This window comes from Hemibagrus wyckioides, linkage group LG18 (assembly GCF_019097595.1).
Source record: "Hemibagrus wyckioides isolate EC202008001 linkage group LG18, SWU_Hwy_1.0, whole genome shotgun sequence".
NCBI lineage: Eukaryota > Metazoa > Chordata > Actinopteri > Siluriformes > Bagridae > Hemibagrus > Hemibagrus wyckioides.
Window position 1 is genome coordinate 19,139,698 of NC_080727.1, and position 20,477 is coordinate 19,160,174.

General features: G+C 38.5%; 1 protein-coding gene across 1 annotated transcript; it reads right to left on the reverse strand.

The window, feature by feature from the left end:
- Positions 1-503: 503 nt before the first annotated feature.
- Positions 504-18,485, reverse strand: slco2b1 (solute carrier organic anion transporter family, member 2B1). The gene is made up of 15 exons (XM_058415335.1): positions 18,406-18,485; positions 16,005-16,062; positions 15,298-15,435; positions 14,036-14,198; positions 13,714-13,938; positions 13,354-13,452; positions 12,035-12,165; positions 10,486-10,579; positions 9,834-9,998; positions 8,717-8,918; positions 8,198-8,342; positions 6,026-6,195; positions 3,932-3,996; positions 2,870-2,990; positions 504-2,454 (listed from the first exon to the last, which is right to left on the reverse strand). The coding sequence occupies exons 2-15, from the start codon at positions 16,026-16,028 to the stop codon at positions 2,253-2,255; spliced, it is 1,944 nt and encodes a 647-aa protein (XP_058271318.1). The 5' UTR covers positions 16,029-16,062; positions 18,406-18,485; the 3' UTR covers positions 504-2,252.
- Positions 18,486-20,477: the final 1,992 nt, after the last annotated feature.

A 20,477-nucleotide genomic window follows, 5' to 3' on the forward strand; every position in this document is an offset into this window, starting at 1 on the left:
GGCTGACCCTGTGTTCTGACCCTTAAACCTCCAAGGATGGGATATGTGAAGAAAGAATTTCATTGTGCACTAATATATGTGTAACAAATAAAGGCTCAACTTAACTATTGATTCGGTTCCTCTTGTTCTCCATCTATCTATCAAGTGCTTGCTAGGTGGAAAACAAGCTATCCCTCATATTTGGCTGGAATGAAGCTGCAGCCACAGCCTCAGCCCTCAGTGAATGCCACATGCTCCAGGAGATGGAGACAAGAAAACCACGAATAAAGATTTGCATATGAACATATATATAAAAAGTCTAGACTTACAAAGATGTTTATCTTATCTCCCCATCACACACACACACGCACACACACACACACACACACACATCTAGAAATGTCCTCCCTATCCTCTACAAAACCAGCTTGCTCTCGTCAACAAATGGTCGCTTAATGATTTCTAATTATATCCAATCACAGAGAAAGATGCAACAGGAAGAAAACAAATAAACATCAAAGACCTGGAACGATAACAAGAGGTTTTTATCTGTCCATCTGTGGGTGGTTTAGTAAATATGTGAAATTATACAAGATAAAATCATCAGGATTATAGATAGCTTTTTTTATAAATGAACAGATATACAATACACCAGCCAGAAGGCCAGAGGAAATACTATTCTGTCAGTATACATATGACATTTTTGTGTTACGTTTGTGTTAAAAAAAAATTTCAGTGACGGTCAAACATTTCTCCAAATAATTCACATTTTAACGACCAGGTGTCACATTTTCTTGACGATACTGAATGCATGAAAGAAAATATAATATAATATAATATAATATAATATAATATAATATAATATAATATAATATAATATAATATAATATAATATAATATAATATAATATAATATAATATAATATAATATAATATAATATAATATACACCTGCTCATTCAATTCATCCGATTATCCGATCAGGTAACATTAGCGTGGTGCATAAAATCATGTTCAATTCATGTGTTAATGTTCATATCTATGAGATTTTAGATGTGGCATGGTGCAGAAACTATAGACCTCCTGGGGTTTTTCATTCATAACAGTCTCTAGAGTACAGAAGGAAATAACAGAAGCAAGGTAGAAACACCTTGAGGTGAGAGGAGAACAGGTACGATTGATTTATACCTAAAGCTACAGGCTACAGTTTATGCAGATAACTACTCTTTACAAAGGTGATGAGCAGAAAAGCATCTCACGAGGCATAACACCTCAGATCTCCAGGATCTAATCTGATGCTACATTGGGGGCAGATTCACCAGAACTCCCCTTGAACCAGGTGACTGACTCCTATATGCACGATTTTATACATTGCCACATGATTGGCTAATCGGATAACTGCGGAACGAACAGGAGTCCATGTGTTTCTAGTCTGAACAGTTTTTATCCTAGAACTGATTTACTTGTCTGTTTAAGAAAAAATTTGTCAGTTTCGATGTATCAAATGTTCACGCCTTTACCATTTATCCACATCCTTCTAATCCAATCTAATTTCAGTGTGCACATAGAAACTGTAAACTGTTAGCGTAATATACAATTAACAAACAAATACAAAAATACATATTGTAAATGAATGCTGTTAAAAAGAAAAGCTTACATTTTGTTTCAAAACAAGATAGAAAACTCATTTCACCAATCACAGTGAGGCTTTCAATATCTGCAGCCTAGAACACAGAAAATATATATATATATGTATATATATATATATATATTGACTCCTGTAGGATTTTCTAATGCCCTCTGTATATTTCTCAATAATGCTCCAGTAACATTCTCCAACCGATCTCACCTTCATTTCTTCTCTTTTATTTTTTTTAACAGTTTAAAGCAGTTCAGAACAGGTTTAACCAACTGGTCCGAGATTGCGACACTCACGACGCCCTCTTCTTATTAGGCGAGCGTCGTACAAATCAGCTGGACGAGCGCCAGCTATTTTCATTAAAGGCTCAGACGAAGGAAAGGCTACGTTGGCTTCACATTGTGTTAGCGTAGTTAGCGTGTTCACACATGCGGACGCTTCCTCAGCGGCGGCAACAGCGGCAGCACTGTTTGATTAACATTTGATGGAAAAGATTATAGTATCTGTGTGATTTATGACTCACAGGTGACGCCTATTTACAGCAGTCTTTATAAAAAAATAAAAATAAAAAAAAAATCAGGAATCGATCCTAAAATTTGCTGCAAGTCCCTCAGGACTTCTCATGCTTCCACGTTCTCACACCAGCTTGTCGTTTTGTTCATCGTTGCAGATCAGTAACGCTTTCGAATTTTTCGCGTCCTGCTTCTTTATTGCGCCGTTGCTCTTCGATTGTTGCGATCTCTTTCGCTCGGCTGAATCGGCTCTCCTCAGGACCAAAAAGGAGAGAAAGAAAAAGACCAGACCTCCGAAGATGAAAACCGTCTGAAGTCCAAGAAATCTAAAATTGAATTAAATAAAAATGGAAATCAGTTTTCATCTCATTTTCTACACCAACTTTATTCCTAATTAGGGTGACGGGGATCTGCTGGAGCCTATCCCAGCACATATTGGGTGAAAGGCAGGGGTACATCCTGGACAGGTCACCAGTCCATCACAGGGTCACACATATAGACAGACACACTCACTCCTATGGGCAATTTAGAATTACCAAATCAACCTAATGTACATGTTTTTAGACTGTGGGAGGAAACTGGAGTACCCGGAGTAAACCCATGCAGGCACGGGGAGAACACACAGAAAGGCCCCTGCCTGGGATTCGAATCTTCTTGCTGTGAGGCAACAGTGCTGACCACTAAGCCACCGTGCTGCCCCAGAAAACAGCTGAAGAGCATGGAGAGGATGAATGGACCTACCGTTGTTTGAAAAAATCCATGTTGTAGTAACGACAGGAAGTGTTCTTGTTGCACTTTCTCCCCCACAGAATACAAGTCGAGTCTATGGCACTTCCGTACAGGACAGGTGCAGGGAGAAACGCTGGAGGTGGAACAAATTCAACAGAATTATCCTTTACTCAACATTCGCCTTATTGAGTTAATTCACAAAAAAAATGCTGAATCAAATCGGCGAATAGAACTTATATTCCTCTTTATTAGACATTAGATATTAGTATTAGATGTTAGATTCGATTATTAAGGTTTGAAATTCAAGCTTGAGTTTGTTTTATCCTGTTATCACCCTGTATATTTATTTACTTGTGTAGGACTTTCAATTTTATTGTTTATCATGAAAATAAACAAAAGAGGTATAAAAGTCACGTGATAAAAAAAAAATGGAACCTTGCGTGATAAATCACATGAATTCTGGTATAAAAATAATGTTAAAAAACAAGTCAGCAAAAAAAAAAAAAAAAAAAGTGTGTATAACAAGTCAGTAAAAAAAAAAAAATCATGTGAAAACTAATATTAAATATAATAAAGATAAAGAATTAAAAATAAAGGATTGCGTAAAAATCATAAGTAAAATGTTTTAAATAAGTTCGTCTTATTGTGTCAGAAGACAATTTTGCTATTCAGTTGAATTTTATGGAAATTCAATTTGGAATATGGAATTTATGGAATTTATGGAATTTATGGAAAGGAGCAAAAAGTGCCTTAAAAGCTCCTTAAAGATTTAAGCTTGACATTAGCAAATAGGCTTAATGCTCTTAGAATTGCTCTATAAAAATCTCAAATGAGAAAAATTCGATAGCTTCTTTTCTTCAGCTGCTAAATGGTACCATTTAATAAATCTCCTGCTGTTCTTTATGTGTTTAAATGACACCAGTTTAACTGGTTTTCTAAGCACTGAAAAACCTTCATTACTTTCTATTACAACAGAACAAGATCACACAAAAGAGGTCACTGAACCGAGCTTTCGCTTGGGTAAGATCTTGGCAGCTAAGGACTGTTCCCATAACAGATGTTTCTGACACTAACCAAGAACTCTGAAGAGCATGAACTGGATTCCCAGGGCGAAGGATTTGTCTTCAGGGGTCACAGTCCTGCATGAAAGTAAACACACACAAAAACCAATGAGGAAAACCTATTAACAGATGGCGTGAGATCCAGTTTAACATCTTAATGTTTATTCTAATAAAATGCTAATAGGTGTGGAAATGTGGTTTAAAGTGGTGATGTATTGCTTGCCAACATAAGCACAAGATAAGCGTAAGATTTTTCTCCTTGTGTCACTGCACTTGGTGAAAACAAAGCCAGAGATTGTTGATGAAATGATGAAGGGTTACACTGACCCACTCATGTCTGTCTGAATGGATGAGAGTTCAAATTCCAGCATGAGCAATGCTCTTAAAGCTCTCCAGCTGTCTCACTAATAAAGTACTTGTCTCAGTTTAGTAAAGAAATATATTTTAGGGATATAAATGGATATTTCCGTTTTATAACAACAGCAGAGACCCTTTAAGGCAACGAATAGTAGATAAATAAATAAATAGATAATGTATAGAATAAATACATAAATATATTCAACTAATAATTTACTGTAAAAAAAACCCAAACATTATTATAAAACTAAAAATTTGTAAGTGCATTAACATTTAAATCAATAATTAACAAATTATGTGTAAAAACATGTGAAAAATCAGGCATGTCAGGTCACGTGATCTGAAAAAATGCACCGCGAATACATCATGTGAAAATAAAGAAACCTAGTGAAAATCACTTTCGAAAAATGAAATTATCAGATAAAAAATAATAAATTAAAAAAATAATCCAACATGAAAAGAAATTCGGTAAAAAAAAATTACAGATGAAAATAAAACACGTGTCAAAATCACGATTCTAAATGAATCATGTGTTAAATATTGAATTACTATAAGAAAAGAAAAGTCAGATGAAAATAATGACTCATATAAAAACCACATGGTGAGAAGTCATGTGAAAATTTTTTTTTTAATTTCCTTTTAATCCTTTCTATTATAACAGAACAAGATCACTCTGTTTATGACCTATTTTGTGTGAATGTTTAGAACCTAACAACAAGTGTAGATTTCACACGAGAATCATGCTTTTCACACGTGATTGCTTTATTTCTCTGTGGGATTAGTTCCATTAAATCTCTTGTTGCCTTTTTTTTGTTTTCCCCTACGGTGTATAATCTAGAGAATTAAACACAAATCAGCTACTATAAAAGCATCTTTCTTCTGGTTGATTGACTGCGGTTTTAAAGTAGTCGCATTTTAGCGATGATGTCTGTCATCCGTTTCATCTCTCTTTGAAAAGTGCATGTGGCTTCTTGACTAATCCCAGGCCTGCATAGGCACGCTGAACTCACATGGACAGATTAATGACAAACATGTTCCTTCGCTTCTAACTGAAGCTGAACTTCTTCTTCTCTCCTTCTCCGACTCGGGTCACATGGGAGTTCACCTTCAGAAGGTACAAAATAAACATATGGCAAACGAAGCAACTGCTGGAACCTGGATATGTCGTTTGGGGTAAATCTTCAAATCCTAGAAAAGCATCTGAATTAAAAATCTTTGTAGCTTTGATGCTAAATGCATTTGTCCTGGTCATGGTCCACGATTCTCATTCATTTAGATGGAAACCTGATGCTAGTTTTTTTTTGTTGTGGTTGCTGTTTAATCCAAGCCACAAAAGCTTGCAGCTGCAGGCACCAAAGGTTCGACACAGTAGTGAAAGCAGAGTGCTGCATGAAACATCATCACCTGAGGCAGGAACTGACATGAAGGTGTTTCTCTGTAGGTCAAAAGCCAGCACACAGGGTAGTACAAGCACTCACCCTTTTTTACAGCACTTCCTTCTTTAATTATATAACAAAGTTGAATGTACTCTACAATTTTGTAGACTTATGACATCGTTTGGGAGTAAACTCTGGGTGTGTCGTTAGTAACTGTAAAGTGAATCGATTCTTACCTTTGTTTTTCCCACAATTATTTCCTAGTGCTTGATAGTCTTATCATACTGCTCATTCTCATCGATTTGAGTGAGAGTTTACTAATGACAAAACATGAAAAGAATTTAAAAAAACCCTCAATGATGAAGGTCAAGTACCTGAGAATCATCATAAACGACGGCGTCTGAGAGAGCGAGGCTAAGAAGCATGTGAGCGAGGAGAAAACCATGAAAGGGATGAGGAGGTGGGAGCAGCCGTTCCCACACGTTCCTGATACGGCTCGACCCTGGGAATCATTCAGACCCACACAAGCGCATTCTGTGTAGATCTGCAGAAGAAAAAGATGATTCAGACAAATATGTTCAAACGGACAGGTTAGAGCAGCAAGCATGAATCCCCCATGACTACAAATCACACTTTTCCTGCAGGGTGTATGAGAATGTGACAGATATAATAACATATGTTTGGCATCTCTATTCAGTGACCTCAGCTGCCTTGCTCTGTCAGGCAGTTATCTAGTCAGCTCATCATGTAAGGGCACGGCTGCTGCTGTTAAATATTTCCAGTGATTTACACACAAAAATGTCAAAAAACATCACCCAGGCTGAGGGGAAGTTTACGGTAACTCAAATAAACATTCTTTACATCAGTGATGAGCAGAAAAGCATCTCAGAAAGCATAATAAACTGTCAAAAGCGCAACAGCTACAACAGGAGACGACCACATCAGGTTCCTCTCCTGTCAATCAACAGGAATACAAAAAATTTTTTTAAGAATACTATTCTATCATAGCACTCAGGCATAACATTATGAGCACTGCCAGATGTGTTAGAAGCAGGAAAAATGGGCAAGGATTTGAGGGCCAAATTGTGATGGCTAGACCACTGGATCAGAGCACTGCAGCTCTTGTGGGGTGTTCCCTATCTATCAAAAGTGGTCCAAGGAAGGAACAGTGGTGAACCAGTGACAGGGTCATGAGCGGTCAAGGCTCACTGATGCACATGGGGAGCAAAGGCTGGCCCGTGTGATCCGATCCAACAGACGAGCTACTGTTGCTCAAACTGCTGAAGAAGTTAATGCTGGTTCTGATAGAAAGGTGTCAGAATACACAGTGCATCACAGTTTGTTGCTTATGGGGCTGCATAGTCACAGACCAGTCAGGGTGCCCATGCTGACCCCTGTGCACCGTCGAAAGTGCCAAAAATTGGCACGTGGACCAACACAATGTTAGGCAGGTGGTCACAATGTTATGCCTAATAAGTGTATTTATATTGCTTGGACTTTGTCGCTGTTAAATGTCTCATTATTTAATAGAGATTCAATAAAAATGCATCTCAAACAAATAGCTGGTGGTTTGGCTGGAATATGAGGGAGGATGATTTGAAATACACACTACAGCTCAGGAGGTTTTATCTACACTCACTCCACAACTATAATAAACACTGGTACAGATCCAAACAGCACTTTGGAATGGCATGGTTTGGAAATGCTTTCTGCAAACTGAAAAACATATTCACTCTATCATCCTGAGATCGGGAGGTAATGTTAGGGGCATACGGGGTTGGGGGGGGGGGTTGGGTGGCGGAGGCGGGGGGGGGGGATTTGGGTTGGGCAGATTACACTAACATAAATAGAGAGCTGGACAAGAAAAAAACAAAACAAAACAATGTTGTTCATCCAGTTAAAGAAAATCTAGGTTTTGAAAGCAAATCCTCATGCATTTTTACATAAATATATTTGATTCCTTTTAATCATTGAAAAGACTTTTGCATCATAAAACCAGATCGATTTAGTGAGGTTGTGGAAGATGAGGAGTTTTCTGAAGGTTTCTAAAATTATAAAAGAAAAAGAAAAAAAAAAACAGGTCACAGGGACAAGAAGTTCACTTCACAAAAAATATATCTTCTCTGCTGTGACAGTAAAAAGCCCTGAGTGGAAGAGTGAGAGTGGTGCTAAGCCAGGATCGGCAGAAAAAAACATTACAGATTTCTCAACTCTATACAAATAAGGAGAATAAATGAGTTATACAGTCACCATGTTACACAAACAGTGGTGAAGTCATGCTCTAAAAGTCGAAGAGAACAATTATCTCGTAAAAAAACGACCCAGAAAACCTCGCAAGAATTTAGCCAACCCACTCCTCCAACCAGCTGTAGATACATTGAACCGTGATTATTATTAGAATGTGGCATTAAACTGCCTTTCTGAGATTATTACTGGGCTCATTTTTGGAGTTAATGTGAACCAGACTTTCTTTCGAAGCAACCAAAGGTCCTGGGTCATCGAATCGACCGTAAAACATGAAGCTGACCGTAATTCTGCAAACTTACAACTGGGTTCTCTTCTGGTTTTCTTTTATGGCAGCCAGCATGGCAAGGAGAGGGAAACTCCACACCATCAGAGCCACACACAGGGTTAAAAGCTTCATCAGAGCAGGAACATCCCAAACTGCAAGTCTGGTACTTGCTGAAGTTGCTAAAAGAAACAGCACACAATAGTAAGTAATGAGCAGCAAAAAATATAAATAAATAAATAAATTCTCTGGTAATTTTTTCCACATGTCTAATTGCGCAACTCTGTAGTAGGTTCTGTTCTGTTCTGTTCTCATGTGGCTTTTCAAACAGTTTCAGTTTATACATTGACCTCTGAGAAATGCACACAGATTTGGCACAAATGGAGAAAAGAAGCAGAGAAGCAATGAGGTCAGAACAAGCAATGCTGTGGCTTCTTCTTTCAAGAACTAATAAAAAACAAACAGGAAGTCTCAGGAATATATGCAGCTCAGGAAAATGTAACTGGTGTAAGCTTGCATCATAACTTCTCTGTAAAAACTATACATCAAATCTTGCCTTTCAGTGCTTTCTTTGTAGTTTATCCCGGCAACGTTCTGCGTCGGACATCCGAGGAAGAGGAGAGGCAAGGCGAAGATGATGGCCAACAGAACGGCGCCGCTGCACAAGATCGCAGAGGCTTTAACGGACAGATTGAGCCTGCGCAGGATCATACCTCCTGCCATGATGCCCAACATGGCTGATGGGATGCTCAATCCACCTGAAAGAAAGTACAGATAAGATACAAAATCTTGCTCTTCTAACAAGAAATATTTGGCTCTTTGGGTTAAAAACGAGCCTATAATGGATTTTAGCTTCTTTTTTTTTACTTCAACAAAGAAGTCTTTGTATGAAAGTTTACAACTCTGCATAATTTTATGTGAGATATGCGATTTTGGCTTGATTTTGTTGGCAGGGTTTTTTGGGGAAAAACAACTAAACAGCTGTGTTTGAAAAAAAATAACTTTATACTCCAGTGTAGTCGCTTCTGCAGTCTGTAATCAGAGTTTCCCTACTGGACATAAATTCTCTAAACCACTACAATTCAGTTCAGGGGGATTTAGATTCAGGATATACATTTGATTTGACTGTTTCTTTATAAAATGTATTCATTTATCCTTAATGAGAAAGCTAGAGGTGATGGTGGTGGAGTAAAAACTCCCTGAGATGATACGAGGAAGAAACTTTGAACCTCATCCTCATCCTCAACCCTCCGGAGAGTGCGATTAGAAATAGTTTCCCGTACAGCAAGGTCAAAAAAGTGCAATTATGTAACCAGGAAATTCCTTCTAGCTGCTAAAGTCCTAAAGCCATCTTAGTGTTCTCTAAGCGACTCCATCCACAGTAAAGTCACGTATCGCTCGTCTGTGTGAACGCTGATATGAACTGATGCGAACTCCAACCTGAAGTAGTACAAGTTTGCTATTATTTCTTCTTCTAGTTCGGACCAGTCAGCCTTTTGAGGAATGACGTTGGGTAAAATTCCATAAATCTCAGAAAAAGTATTATATCGCGTAACATGACTAATAACTCATTCAACATAGCTACGCGGCATTAGCCTGTTGTTACAGTGTCCTTATGATGAAATCGAATCATGTTGCATCCTGGTTAAAACATCTAATGCTTGATATCTTACCAATCATTATGTTCGAGAAGGACGCCGTTTGAGAGAACTGCCTCTCAATGTATTTAGGCATGAACGTAGCCAGTCCAGCAACCATAGCTGCTAGATTCACCTGGGCCAGCACCACCAAAAGGTAAATAGGGTTCCTCAGGGTTCTCAGCATGATGTGTGGGAATTCTGTGAGAGAAAAGCAAAAATATTTACTTAACACTGAATGCTAAATGTGGCCGATGTCAGATGGAAGCATGAGATGGAAGTGCCAGGTTAATTTTCATTATTATTGAACTTATCATGACTGAAATTAACAACAAACATCGTCTATAAGACGTCCTGCATGACAGCAGTAGTAGTCTGTGATCCTGGAAGCGATGAGAATGCTCACTTTATAGAAATACAGCATTGTATATTAGTTGCTTTAGTGATATAACCAGTGGTAATGAACGATGGGGTTACTTTTGATATTAGTTTTTGTGTTTGTGCTGGGAATTTATTTATATGATGTACGGATTGGTGGGCGTGGAATAAAATCTTGTTTTTTACTCGGCACTGTAGCTGAAGTAAACATTCTAATCTTAATCTCTTACTGTGTCTGTGTGTGTTGTTATGTTTATTCAGATTTATACCCAGCTACCAGAGCTAACACAGCATTCTTCACCTTACTCACTTTTGAGGAACTGGAGCAGTGAAAGTTCATGTATAGAGTCTGATCCAGCTTCCTGCTTCTCTTTTAGTGTTTCTGCTGTCGCGGCTGCAGTTTCCTGAAAAGATAAGCAAATGATTTCTACACATGTAAAAAAAAAAAATCCTTTTTATGATTTATTTGTTCTTTTTTTAGGCTTATGTGGTTCTGGCTCCCATCCAGCACTGCCTCTTGACCTTCTATGACATTAATAATGACACAGCCTATTGACTATCACACTTGACTCATAGTATAGTGAATTTTTCACAGTGATGACATAATCAGTTGACAACTTAAAGTCCTCTCCTGTGGCGTTGGAGTAAATATAACAAAGATTTCCAGCACATTTCTGATTTCTATGTCCAGATCATATCAACTCCATACTCCATACTTTCTCTCTCCGAATATTTGCATCTTATATATCTTAAACCAGGAATACTTATCTACATCATAAACACATCTAGACAAGTCTGCGCTTACACTTTGCCTTTTTGTTTTGTCCGTAACCACTTGTCGCAGTTCCCTTTTTGGCTACTAGGTGCAAATTTAACTCAATAGACCTACATGGAGATGTGTGCAATGATATAACATCTATCAAAAGGGAGCAAAATAAACAGAATACATTTGGATTATGTCTGACATATGCAACATCGAATTCTTACTTAACACCAGCCAAGTGTTTTTATTTTTATTCCCTTTATTCCCCTTTCTAATCGTTATATTGCCGATCTATAACTTCCTCGTGTGCTCTATTTCATAGATGTAAACATGCCAGTGTGAGACTTTGTGTGTAGTTTTTTTTAGAGTTTGAGATCTTGTGCTAGTGACCAGAAATTCCACTGGGAATTTTGTTTAATAAGAAGGATTAACAGAAACCCTACAGGCAGGGTTCAGTGAGCAAGACTTTCAATATTTGAAACACTCACATGAACCATGAAAGAGACAGAGAAGAGAAGGAGAAATCCTAGAATGCTTATGCATATCTAATCCTTATGAGACTCCTTTTCTTATCATGATTATTTACAAATTATTACAGAAACTGATTATTAAAATTCCGATTCATTTTTACTGGAAAACTAGCTTTAACGCATGTCTCCTTTTATTTTCTTGCGTGGGAATTGAGTGTAATTCAATCCTGCATTAATCTTGAAGGACTTGGCAAACCTGATGTTTGTACAGGCTCCCATTTCTCAGATTTCCTTTTATACTTTCACTTCTCTGTGTGTGTGTGTGTGTGTGTGTGTGTGGGACCAGCCAGGCTTATATAACAAGCAAGATCTTTCTCCACCGTGAATCTTTGGATGACATGGCCAACCACCAAGACAAAATCCAATGCCACACAACTGCAGTCAGCATGACGGACTAAAGACATGGGAAGGATCATTAAATCTAAAGCTTCTTCATAACAAGCCTGGGATCCATTACAGCACTGACATATGCCACATTTCAAGTTCTTATTCTCAAAATAGGCGTACACATACAGAGCGCAACAAGAAGGAAGAGATGGGCGAAGCCCGTGACATCGCAGACATACCTCTGTTATCATGCTTCTCGGAAAAAATAGGTAGGGCAGGGAGGTGAGGAAGAGCAAGGTGCCAGCTAGAAGGAAACCCAGCCACCATGCTCCGACCCAACGAGGATCCGTTCTCTCCAAGACTATTTCCGCTAAACACAGACAAGAATTCTTTAGTATGTCTCATGGCTCAGATGATGAGTAGCTTCCAGAGCTTCCTGAACTAAAACATCTAATTACTCCGACTTTTACTTATCTTTAGTTTCCTGATTAGTTTAAATGAATACACAGCTTATATGAATTCTCCAGGTTTGTATCCGCAGGGATGGGGAAACCTCTGAGAAATTATACTTAAGTGAAAGTATAGATTACTCATTTAAAAGGTTAAGTTAAAGAGTTGCTACTTCAAATCTCTTCAAATTTTTACCATGCACAGAAACTAAAAGTATTTGTTTTGAAGCAATTCAAAAGGCAGGGGTTGACCCTGGACAGGTCACCAGTCTATCATAGGGCCACACAATCACACACACGGGCAATTTAGAATTACCAATCAACCTAATGTGCGTGTTTTCAGACTGTGGGAGGAAACCCAGGCAGGTACGGGGAGAACATGCAAACGGCAGATAGAAAGGCCCCTGCCTGTTTGAACCCGGGATCCGGACCCAGGACCTTCTTGCTGTGAGGCAACAGCTCTAACCACTAAGCCACCATCCCCTGTGAATCACTAATGTTTACTAGTAGCTAGAATTTAGCTACTGGGATTGACGCTAGTCTAACATGGCATTAGCAAAAACAAAAAAAAGGTTATGTTTTTCCCCCTAGTAAAGAGTACAAACATTCAATTTACTCATGTAAAGTACAACTATACCAACATAGAACAAGTGTCCTTTCCACCTGTGTGCATACTTGAGCAAGGTTAGTGAGGTCATGTTTAATTTTATGCAAATGGAGATGTAAGATAAGTCATGAAAGCAGAGCATAACCTCTGTTATGCATCAGAATGTCTTTATGTACACGGTCTATACACAGATCATCTGCCTCAGTTACGTATCACTGTGTAGAAACTCGAATCTTCGTCAGGCGTCTCTTATAGTGCTTAAACGCCTCCATTAATAACAAAACAGGTTTTCTTGTAGTAGCATGCCCTTTGTTCACATTGCCTTGCCCACTTTTATGGAAGCCTTGCGAAATCATTCTTGAGATAACACAAATATGGAAACCAATATGGAAGTGTTTGCTCTGATTAGGTGTTTTTACCATGTCGAGGAGATAAGTCTAAGTGAGTGAGTGTGGGAGTGTGTGAGTGAGTGAGTGAGTGTGTGAGTAGATTTATCCCTCACCAGATGACATTGTGTTGAAGTCAACATAGAAGCGAAGCAGGACTGACCCCATCAAATAACCCAGCGCTGGTCCGATGACCGTTAACGCAAATAATATCCCTGTAGAAAATGGAGAGTTTATGATGATCTGAAAACAGTGCACTAATACTAATAATACTAATAATTGAATAAAAAAAAAACATCATTAAATTATGTTGAAATTGACAAAAAAATTATAATTAAAGTAATCCTCTGTCTTGACCACTTGTGAGTAGAAACAAAAGTTTTTAAGGAAGATGAAGGTGAACTTTTGTTTTCACGTTACACTATTTTAAAACGTTTAACAATGCAGAAGCCAGAACACTTCCTGACCGCGCTTACCGAGATAGAACGGCGAATTCTTCTTATCGGCGTAGTCATCGATATAGGAAATCCCAAAAGGTTGGATAGGAACTCCACCAATGCCTAGCAGCAACTGACCCAAGAGGAGTATAGGAAACACTGCATTGTTGGCATCACTATTGACTTCTGAACATGTCTGATTAGAGGATGCTGCCTGGTGATTACTCGCTGCACGGCAAAACCCTGAAACTTCTTTGGTGTTAGCTGCCAATCAAAAACATTTAACAAAAACGTTCAGAAATCCTCCTTCTATGACAGGACAGAAGTGTGGTGAAATGTCATTGGAATCGTCCATACTTACAGTTCCCGTCATCTGTGTATTCATATTTATCACTGAAAAAGTGTGGCAAAGCAATTAGGAACGCCGCCATGCTTGCGAGGATCGCTCCGATCCCGATACACCTGGGTCTGTGTACTCGGCTTCCAAAAAAGCTCACGAACACAATAAGAACTGTGTTTCCAACCTGCAGGGAATATCACGGATGAGTAACTTCATTAAAAATAAAATAAAAGTATGGTTGTTTCTAGATACGTAACACAATAAGCATTCGGTTGTCCCTCTGTGACACACTTACTCTTAAGCATTAAACTGCTCAGTGATATTAAGATGTATTTTATCTCACACAGTGATATTGCTTGCTTAAAGCCGCCAATACAAATTATTTCATATGACACACTGGGGATTAGTCATATCCAAATGATGCATGTCGAAAATGAAAATCTTTTGATGACTAAAAGCGTGTGTCATGATTAAATCCACTGAGTCGTACATAAAAAATTTCACTGGAAACAATGGGAAGCTAACACTGTGAGGGCTCCCAAGAAATACAGGTTCAGGGATTAAAAATCAAGGAAGTCTGTCAGTCTGGAATACAAGAGAGACTTATCCATTGTAAGAAAATAGATAGTCCTAATACATAACATTCATTCCTGTATCTTGGTTGTGTTAGAGCCGGAGTCTGGGAACACGTTAAACGGAAGTCCATCACGTGGCACTGATTACACACATTCACACACCTATACACAACTTACTCTTACTGCATACGGTATATAATCTGTGCAGAACAAAATCCAAAGGATCCTTCAACATAAAGAACCGTTTTGGGGTTCCACGTATAAAGCAAATAATAGAACCATTCCAGGTTTTATATACAACCAGAGTATTTTACAGATCAGGATCATGTTTTCAGTTGTTACACTAATGCAGAAATTCGCAGATATGTCACATCTTGACGTCAATGCAAATTTATTCAATGAAAAACTGAATATTTTCACTTGCAGTGGCACGCCAAGGTTAAGATAAAGGTGTGCATGTTCAGACAGGAAACGTAGGATATCGTTTTTTATAGTCATTCACCCTCAGTAAGCACTTTATCCTGGTAACGGTTGATTTGGAACCCTAACCCGGGAAAACTTGACCAGAGGTGAGAATACATCCTGAATGTGCAGTGGACACACAGTCACACACACACATACACACAAACATCCAATTTAAAGTAGCTTGTTTTCTGGAGGGTGGGAGGTGAAGCAGAAGAACTAGGAAAATATCTAAAACATATGTACCTCATTAAAAGAGGCCAGCACCCCAGACTTCTGACTGGACAGGCCATATCTTTTCTCGATTGTGGATATGGAGCCCTTCAGATATCCAGACACCAACAGTTGTGCAAGTTGCAGCATTCCATGGCACAGTACGAAGAACTGAGAAGGAACAAAAAAGAGAACTGCTAATTTAGATCATCTGTGTAAACCCTGTGCTTTGAAACCGATGAACAGTGTGTCGTATAAATAAAGTATTAAATATCGTCAACATAATGATTGCTTTTTATCCCATTTGTTGAACGCATTTTAGCAAAAGTGTTACTAGAGTGTGCGTGAACAGTTTTTTCCCGAGGTCGTTTGACCTATTGTGGATAGAAAAAGAATGAACAATATGAGGAAGTGCAAAGGAAGTCAGGGAAGAGTGAAACCCCTGCTGACTGCAGAGCGCCAAACTAAACAATGGATTGTGTAAAATGTTTCAAACATATGTCGTAGAGTCTGTGGTAATTTACTGAAGTGCTTAAGCGCAACCATGCAGGACACTCACATAAATACAGTTAATCATCCACTAAAAACTAAACTTACATGCTTATCTTGTATACTATCTTTCTAGAAAAATGAGATATAATGGAGCACGTCAGTGGACCAAAATAAACTTCCTCGATCCCTCGACTCGATTGCATGATCAGTCAAAGTTTGTGAGAAGGAAATGACATCAAAAATCTTACCTTGATATTATTAAAGAGACCCATCACTTCTCTTTCTCAAATTCCAGTGAAATGCAGCCTGGGAACAGAAAAGCATCATTAACCCTCATGCTCTGTACATTTTTCCAATTTAAGACTAAAGCTGTCATGTTCTAACAAACTGAAGAGTATAACTGAAATACAATGGCATTTCCATGTAAAACCAACAACAACGATTATTACAGATTACATAATTGATTGATTTATTTATTTATCTAATAATCAGAATACATGAGCTCAAGATTCAGGCTTAAAATAATAAGAAAGCTTGTTTTTCCTTTCAAAAATGTCAAAGGTTTCAGTACATTATGATTAGTAACAGATGTAAGATATTAACAGACATCTTTCCTAGTTTGCAAAACTATGTAGCTTAGATACATGTATGAATTAAACCTAGCGTGACAATAACCTCCAGGTCTGTTGAGGGTGTGTTGCAGATATTTAGTCCTATAGTCATTTTTAGCTTATTATTTATTTGTGTCGATGCGGCACTCAATCTTTACTAATCTTTTGGCTAAAGGATTTTAGCTCTAGGGCCAGACACACGATTTGTGTCTTTATTTTTGATTCACAGACGTCCCCGATGACTGAGAATAAAGGCTAGGCAAGCTCAGGCAGGTGAACAGATATAATAACAATATATTACACAATATTAATCATACAGTAACGCTTGTTCCTGTTGGTCCGGTAGTCTGCAGTCATGAGGTTGCTAATTAGCAACTGCACATTTTAATCCATTTCAATAAATCTACAAATTCACCCCAATACTTTAAAGTAATACCTCCTAAGCATGCCTGTCTCTCAGTAAGACAATAAATTTGTGAGGTTGCCTTTACGGTTAATTAGATTGCAATGAAGCCATTACCATTGGTGGGTCCAATTAACTGCTTTCACTTTATGCATTGAGGCATGGAACATTCTTGTGTAATTACGCTTCGTTAATATTTCTACTTTGGGTTTTGTTTTTTGTTTTTCAAGTTGACATCTGAATACTCTTTAGTCTTTCATCCAAGTTTTCATCTTTCATCCATTCTTTCATCCAATCCAGTGACTTTATGTCTTCAGTATAATGGGTTTGATTTAGCATCCAAACAAATTCGTCCATGCAGAAAACAACTGTTGCCTTTTCATGCTATGCAAAGTAGTTATGTTTCCCCAGTATTTTGTGATTGTCCCAGCCAAAAATTGTTCGAGTTTGCAAATCTGCGATCTGCAACTAAATTGCTAGAATGCTAAATTAAATTGCTAAAATTGCAAGCGTGGACGTTTTCTTTTATGCTTAAAACTTATCACTGAAGACACGTGTGTAATTCCTTTTCCTATGATGAAGGGTTTCGAGGGAACGCACGTTGTGATGACGTCATACGATGCGGCTTGGCCCAGATCTGCAGGAAATCTGCGGGAAATCTGATAGGCTGGAAGTTCCCTTTGGAGTTTGCTATATTGTTGCATGAATAAAAAATAAATCCCATGCATAAAAATGCATGCAACAAAAACTGCATTTCGTCTGCTGATGAAAACTTTCACTCAGTTCGAATCTCACAATAGTTGAAAATAAAATTCACTCAGTTACTCAGCATAGATTTACTTTTTTGAACCTAAAGTCAAGCTATTTAGAAATTATTCTCATTACTGAAATGCATACAATCATATCTTGGCTATTTATTGGCAGCTAATCAATCCACCGAAACAACTAACCCTAACCCTAACCCAACTAACCCTTACTGATATTATTTATATGTTTATGAACAACTAGGTTTGTGTTATATATGTAATACACTTAAGTAACATATATATCACTTAAGTAAGAGAAAACCTTTCAGTTAGAGCATGCTGCATTATACCATGATGTATAGTAATGTAGTGTGCCCCTGCAAGTGTGCTGAATCACAACAGCTCTGCAAAGCATTACATAAATACAGAGAATTACTTGATACTGATAGCCTTTGGACTTAATACTGGTGCTGTAACAGGACTTGGCTTTGCTCTACTTGATTCCGGTAACACTCTGCTTGATTTCTTGTTAACAGTATGATTCTATTAACCCTGTGTTTTTAAAACCTAAGCGTGTTTTAAATAAAGTATAGAAGTGTTCAAGCTTAACTAAACAGGAAACATGGTACATCATTCCACAGTATCCAGCTCCCATCCTGCTCTTAAACTCATATCTCTGTTTAAAGAATTTGTCATGTGAAGAAGCAAGTGAAAATCTGAAAAGGTTTAGAAATCAGTAAAATACTCAAAAGCATTAAAATCTAGAATCTGTCTGGTTACTTTAAGTCAAAGAAGGAATCAGGTCAGTACTCAGTACAGCAACGCAGGCTACAGACAAACAAGAATGTAGTTCAACACATATCTTTTTATAGGAAGGCTCTGGACTTACTGTAGAAGTGCTGAGTTGAATGTGGTCTATCCTGCTTTCACTTTAAGGAAGTTTTCCTCCAGTTAAACTGGATAAAAAAGGGCGGGCTTTAGTTGGTTGCACAATAGAACAGAGCAGTATGAGGTTAATGTTTACACCACAGAACTACAAAGAAAAGTTGTTTTTTTCCTTTTTCTACTTTGAATTAGTTTTAAGTCCATTTTGATGATCAGGATGATGGGATGTGAGAGATTGCTACAGAACAATAATAATAATAATAACAATAATAATAATAATAATACAAAATAAATAAATAAGGACATGAGTGTGTGGAAAAACAGTTTGCAGAAACCTTTAATAACTTTTTAATGTAATATTTAGGAATGGTTAAAAATTGCGGACAGCAGTGTGCTACTAATATCTGAGAAGACTTTGCACATATAAGTCTCCGGAGATTATGTTACTACCCCAGAGTAGGTTGAATGTGGGGGGGTTTTTGGTGTGCTGCCCAGACTTGAAACCCCAAGTATGTGGAAATTGGCTTCATTCGCACCATTGAAGACTGAAAGCACATTAGAGAGACTACAAGTCTGGAGAGCATATATATGTGTGTGTGTGTGTGTGTGTATATACACTATATTGCCAAAAGTATTCGCTCACCTGCCTTGACTCGCATATGAACTTAAGTGACATCCCATTCCTAATCCATAGGGTTCAATATGACGTCGGTTCACCCTTTGCAGCTATAACAGCTTCAACTCTTCTGGGAAGGCTGTCCACAAGGTTTAGGAGTGTGTTTATGGGAATTTTTGACCATTCTTCCAGAAGCGCATTTGTGAGGTCACACACTGATGTTGGACGAGAAGGCCTGGCTCTCAGTCTCCGCTCTAATTCATCCCAAAGGTGTTCTATCGGGTTGAGGTCAGGACTCTGTGCAGGCCAGTCAAGTTCATCCACACCAGACTCTGTCATCCATGTCTTTATGGACCTTGCTTTGGTCACTGGTGCACAGTCATGTTGGAAGAGGAAGGGGCCGGCTCCAAACTGTTCCCACAAAGTTGGGAGCATGGAATTGTCCAAAATGTCTTGGTATGCTGAAGCATTCAGTGTTCCTTTCACTGGAACTAAGGGGCCAAGCCCAGCTCCTGAAAAACAACCCCACACCATAATCCCCCCTCCACCAAACATTACACTTGGCACAATGCAGTCAGACAAGTACCGTTCAACTGGCAACCGCCAAACCCAGACTCGTCCATCAGATTGCCAGATGGAGAAGCGTGATTCGTCACTCCAGAGAACGCGTCTCCACTGCTCTAGAGTCCAGTGGCGGCGTGCTTTACACCACTGCATCCGACGCTTTGCATTGCACTTGGTGATGTATGGCTTGGATGCAGCTGCTCGGCCATGGAAACCCATTCCATGAAGCTCTCTGCGCACTGTTCTTGAGCTAATCTGAAGGCCACATGAAGTTTGGAGGTCTGTAGCGATTGACTCTGCAGAAAGTTGGCGACCTCTTCGCACTATGCGCCTCAGCATCCGCTGATCCCGCTCCGTCAGTTTACGTGGCCTACCACTTCGTGGCTGAGTTGCTGTCGTTCCCAAACACTTCCACGTTCTTATAATACAGCTGACAGTTGACTGTGGAATATTTAGGAGTGAGGAAATTTCACGACTGGATTTGTTGCACAGGTGGCATCCTATCACAGTTCCACGCTGGAATTCACTGAGCTCCTGAGAGCGACCCATTCTTTCACAAATGTTTGTAAAAACAGTCTGCATGCCTAGGTGCTTGATTTTATACACCTGTGGCCTAGAATTCACCTAGAATATATTTCACCTAGAATTTCTTGGTTATGCAATTGCATTTTCGGACCATATAGTACAGTTTGATAAGGGAATTTTCTTTTGTTATAATTGCACCATTTAATGTCACGCAGATGAGGATGAGGTTGCCTCAAGGTTTCTGCCTCATATTGTTTTATTTTTTCCTCACCACCATCCCCTCTGCCTTGGGATACATTGCAATACATCCATTCCCTTGTTGGTCAAACAACCATGCATTACTTATTTATGCAGGTCGATATTAAAAATCA

Coding starts and splice junctions, on each gene's coding strand:
- slco2b1 (XM_058415335.1), bottom strand. CDS start 16,028: ATGGGTCTCTTTAATAATATCAAG. Junction 15,436..16,004: donor GTCTCTTTAATAATATCAAG/GTAAGATTTTTG, acceptor GTTCCTTCTCAG/TTCTTCGTACTGTGCCATGG. Junction 3,997..6,025: donor TCGTTTATGATGATTCTCAG/GTACTTGACCTT, acceptor ACTTTCATGCAG/GACTGTGACCCCTGAAGACA.